Genomic DNA, 4,638 nt, shown 5'->3' with positions numbered 1-4,638 from the left:
ACTGTGCAATTTAGAGTATGTGATACACACAAAGCAGTTAGAAAATTATTTTCAATACATCACTTGAACCTTTATATTTATGACATGTTCACTTGCTATATTTTATCACCATTATACATAGAAGAAAACAGTGTGTACTATAGCTCAATGAACTGAGAAATCTTTTCTAAAAATATTTTTGTGGCTGAATTTAGTGCTCACGAAAGAGATTTGCGAGAGCGGTGGGNGCAGGGTCTTCCTTTCAGACCAGCTCCCAGCATGGTTGGGTCGTGGGGGGCTTCTGGGAGCTTCTGTCTCCCTTTGGCATCTCTCTTGGTGACCTGATGGTCCAAACCCAAGAGTAGCGGAGTGACCCTGACCTTCTCCATCTGGCCCTCTCAGCGCTGCTCGGCTTCTGCTCTTTCCTAGATCTTAAGACACATGTTTATGGGCATGACTACATCAGATCCTTTCCTCCTCCCAAATGTTGTTTCCCGGAGCATCTGATGTGGTCTCTTGCGTCCATTGTGAAATGGAGCTTCAAGGAATGGTAACAGTAAAAACCCTATGGTTAATTATATCAACTCCCCTCGACTGTTTGTTAGGGACGAGACAGGGCCTCTCCGGCCCAGGTTTTGTTTTTTCTGTTTTTTACCCCCATATCTTCCGCTACATTCCACCAGCCTTAGTTAGTTTTCTACGGTGCCTCTTAGTTGGTAATGGTTGAGGACACTGGCCTGATGAAAAAGAGAAGAAAGAGAAAGGAGTTCTCTGATTAGCCACCCACTTAGGATTGCTGTCCTATCCATCTAGTGATTGATAGAAAGTTGCACATTTTTTTTCAACCTAATACAAAAATATTAACACTTCTGGACATTATAGGCATAAGTCGTTATATCTCTACAATATAATAATTTATACTGTACAGCTATAACAGATAACAAAAGGTGCAATCCTTTTAAAAAAACACACAGTTCACATGTTTTTATCGTTTTATTTTTAAGTATAAACTTTTTAAACACTTTACATAAATTAACTCTTCTGAGACTAATATTTGATGTACAGTAAATTGTAATTCATATAAAAATCCATAAACAACTTGTCTCACATAATTTACAAAAAAATCAGGGTTTCCTTTGCTTATCAGTGACATGGATTCTATTTGCCAGTTTTTTTTTCCCCCAAGGCAAACCACGTTAGCATTGTAAAATCCATTATGAAATCCCCGCGGTGGCGGAAGTCACTTGAGCCAACGTCCTTTTTACAAAGCAGCACAGGGAAAGCTGTTGGGTTGTCTATAAACAGTAATTTTGCCCCACATTTGAAAATTAACAGATATAGATCACATCCTATGCAGACAGACTACTTCTTGTAAGCAAAGGTCGACAATTCGGTAATATCTGGAAACACTGTACGCATCTTTACCTTAAATACAGTGCCTCGAAGGAACCGGTGGCCTAGCACAAAATGTTTAGGCCTTTTTTTCCCCTCTCTTTCACTTATTTTTTTCTCCTTTTAATACTTTCAGTCCAACTGAGTGCAGCGATATGCATATGTAAACATATTCTTTAAAGCCGATCACCTTTAAGGTCATTCAGAAAAAGTTTTTTTTTTTGTGGATTTTATTAGTATTATTTTTTTAATAGCAGTATCATTCTCCTGGAAGGCTCTTCTGTGTCGGAGAGTCCGATTCGGATTGTGCTACAGAGAAATCCGAGCAAAGGTGTGGTGTAGGCTCAAGAGAAAGCGCGCGGCGCACCCCGCCGGGTCCGTCCCCACCCCGGCCGCCGGGCCCGGGGCGTTACCTCTTGCCGATCTCGCTTTGTCGGAGGAACTGGATGTTGTTGGCGCTGTCGGCCAGCTCCGGGTACTGCTCCACCGAGAGTACGTAGTACCCGTCGTAGCCCTGCACCTTGCCGGCNCTCCAGGATGCGCGCCTTCTCCTCGTCCAGCGTCATGCCGTAGCGCACGTGCAGCGCCAGCGCGCCGAACTGCATCTCCACGTCGGCGAACCTGCGAGTCCTGCCGTTGACCACGGTCGTGGACTGCGACACGGTCACGTTGATGCCGTTCTCCAGGGCCTTGCGGCCGCTCGTCAGCCGCAGCGTGCCCAGGTCGCTCTCGGGCGTGGTGGTCTTGATGAAGTAGTGCGTGTCCTTGCCCTCGATGGTGAAGTGCAGGTTCTCCAGGTAGAAGGCGTTGTTGAGCACGGCCGCCACCTTGATGCAGTCCTCGTTGGCGATGTTGAGCACGTTGGTCTGCACGCGGCCCTGGCTGACGGCCAGCATGACGCCCTTGCCGATCAGCGACTTGACCGTGGCGAACCACAGCCACGAGGGCGCGCCGCCGCCCTTGCGTCTGCTCACCTGGACCTCTGCCATCTTCCCCAGGGACAGGAAGGCCTTGGCCTGCCTCGCCACTTGTTGCTGAACTCCGAAGATGGGCTGAAAGGCGAAACAGAACGGGGGGGGGGGCGGGGGGGCGGTTTAGAGAACGTCTGTAGCTCTCGGTTGCCAGGGCTCCCTGGCAGCGCGCCCAGTGCCGACAACAGAAAAGAGGTGGTGTGTGTGTGCTGGGGGGGGTTGGGAGAGGAGGGAGTGGTACTTGTGTGGAGAGCTCCCAGGCATTTATTAAAACCTCAGTCAGTTCTTTAGAGATGAAAAAGCTTAAAAACCCTCCGGGCAGAGCAATTCGCTCAGGGTCCCGTCCCCTCAAGTTGATCCAAATGTATTCTGAAACGTAAATAGAGGTGACACCATCATGTAGTACTTAAGAGGTTTGTAGTTTCTAACGTGGGCAAAATATGGTTTTAGCTTTTCTCTTTCAATTTCTAGATGCTCTTTCCCGTGCCCATTCCATCTGGGGAGCCGAGCTTATGGGTGCCTCCATCACAGATGCTTTCTGCGTGGGAGCCCGAGGAATCGGCAGCCCGCGCAGGCAAGGCTGGAAAGGCTGCGGTGCTCGCTGCGGGATGACCGCGTCCCACTTCGCCGGCTTTGAAACAGGCGCGCTTTAATTTAGGTAAACTCTGTACTCCCTCCTGGCGAACGCAGTTTTCGGCTGCATTTTCCGCCAGCGTAATGGTAGGAGTGTATGGGATGGGTGCACAGTGGGACCGTTAGAGGGGAGTTTTTATTACTTTAGGAAAACGCTTTTGGTAGACTTAGGGGCCGTGGACCATCTACACTGGCAACTGCTTTAAGCTGGGGGCGTCTTAACTCTGCCATGTCTTCTACTACCAGATGTTTGTATGGCCAGTGTTCCCCAAACGGAAACATCTGTTTCATTTGCCGCAGTGAAAGAGACATTTGTTTTCCTGCACTTGGGGCAAGCCTCAGTGTCTTTGGCGGGGATTCCCTAAGCTGTCCTTATGGTGTGCTTCTCTTGACAGAGAACTTGAACCATATTTACAAGGCCGCCTCGGAAAAAACAGTTGGCGAGTCCATTTGTACAGTAAGACTTCAGTGTTTTCAGGCATGTTGGAAAGTCATACGCAATTAGGACGCGCCTGTTCAAAGGCCCTAGGAAACCTCAGTGTGCCTGGTCTTCGTGACGTTCGATCAGCGCAGACACGTTTGCAATTAGAAATGTTAAAATGGTTCCCAGACCTTGGGAACTCGATGGGCTTTGCTGCTTAAAATGTGAAGGTGACATCTTGAAGAAGGAATTGTTTCATTTTTATTTTTAAAAAAATTTTTTTAAAGTTTATTTTGAGGGGCAGAGAGAGAGGGAAAGAGTGAGAATCCTTGTGCTGTGGGCACACAGAGCCCCACAAAGGGCTCGATCTCAGAAACCGTGGTATCATGACCTGAGCTGGAATCAAAAATCGGACAGTTAACCGACTGAGCCACTCAGGCATCCCGAAGAGGGAATTGTTTTCTGGACCAGAAAACAGAGGTATTGGGTTTGCATATACTCGTGTGTGTGTGCGCGCGTGTGTGTTCTAGCCAGGATTGCCTTTTCTCTTTGTATTCACTGAAATTATAGGAAATTGCTCAAGGGGGGGAATTAATCTTTCTAAGAAACTCTGCACTCTCTCCTCCTTATCATTATGGGGTAACCCAATTTCTTGATCTTTAATTATTCTTGCTTTAAGCTAGAAACTCTAGTTTCTAGTTTTCTTGTACATTCCTTTCTGATCTCTGAATGAGGGGAATTAAAAGTGCCATTTTCTGAAATGGCAGCTCTGACTTTCCAATTTTCCATTCTTTTTCTTTGGTTCTCAGGCCAATTATATGCCTCCTGAAATGTTATTTTCAGGAAATTCTATAAACACCTAGTTGCAGCTGGAGCTTTACCAGAGGACATTTTATTTTTACTTTCAATCCTTCCCCATGAAACGCCGTTTGGATCTGAAAGAAGTGGAACTTCGTGGCATTGTTTGTGGGCTGCTAATTTGTAATACGAATTCCCCGCCCTCTTGTTAATTGTATTTTGCCAAAAGGTCCCAAGTGCTATAAATGTGCTTTCATGGGGGTTCTCTGTAGAAACCCTGCACTCAAAAAACGAGCGCCCTCATTTTATCACCTTCTGATAAGGTCTTTTTATGTTTTTATCAGCATCACTAAGAGCAGAGTTAAGCCTGTTTAACAGGCCCCTGCTTTGCTGAACAGAGACTTGGAGGGAAGTGAGGTTTTTCTACCCAAGAAGAGTAAAAAA

At 46.6% G+C, this 4,638-nt stretch overlaps 1 protein-coding gene across 1 annotated transcript in view; it reads right to left on the bottom strand.

Annotated features, from left to right (window-relative positions):
* Positions 1–957: 957 nt before the first annotated feature.
* TENM3 (teneurin transmembrane protein 3) overlaps positions 958–4,638 on the bottom strand; it is a 449,902-nt gene continuing 446,221 nt past the window's right edge. The window contains 2 exon segments of the mRNA XM_077762712.1: positions 958–1,901; positions 1,903–2,423. Coding sequence (XP_077618838.1) covers positions 1,781–1,901; positions 1,903–2,423 — 642 coding nt within the window. The 3' untranslated portion in view covers positions 958–1,780.

Source organism: Crocuta crocuta, unplaced genomic scaffold, assembly GCF_008692635.1.
Source record: "Crocuta crocuta isolate KB4526 unplaced genomic scaffold, BGI_CrCroc_1.0 scaffold90, whole genome shotgun sequence".
Classification (NCBI taxonomy): domain Eukaryota; kingdom Metazoa; phylum Chordata; class Mammalia; order Carnivora; family Hyaenidae; genus Crocuta; species Crocuta crocuta.
Note: the sequence above shows the minus strand (reverse complement) of the source record. Positions and strands in the feature narration are given on the sequence as shown.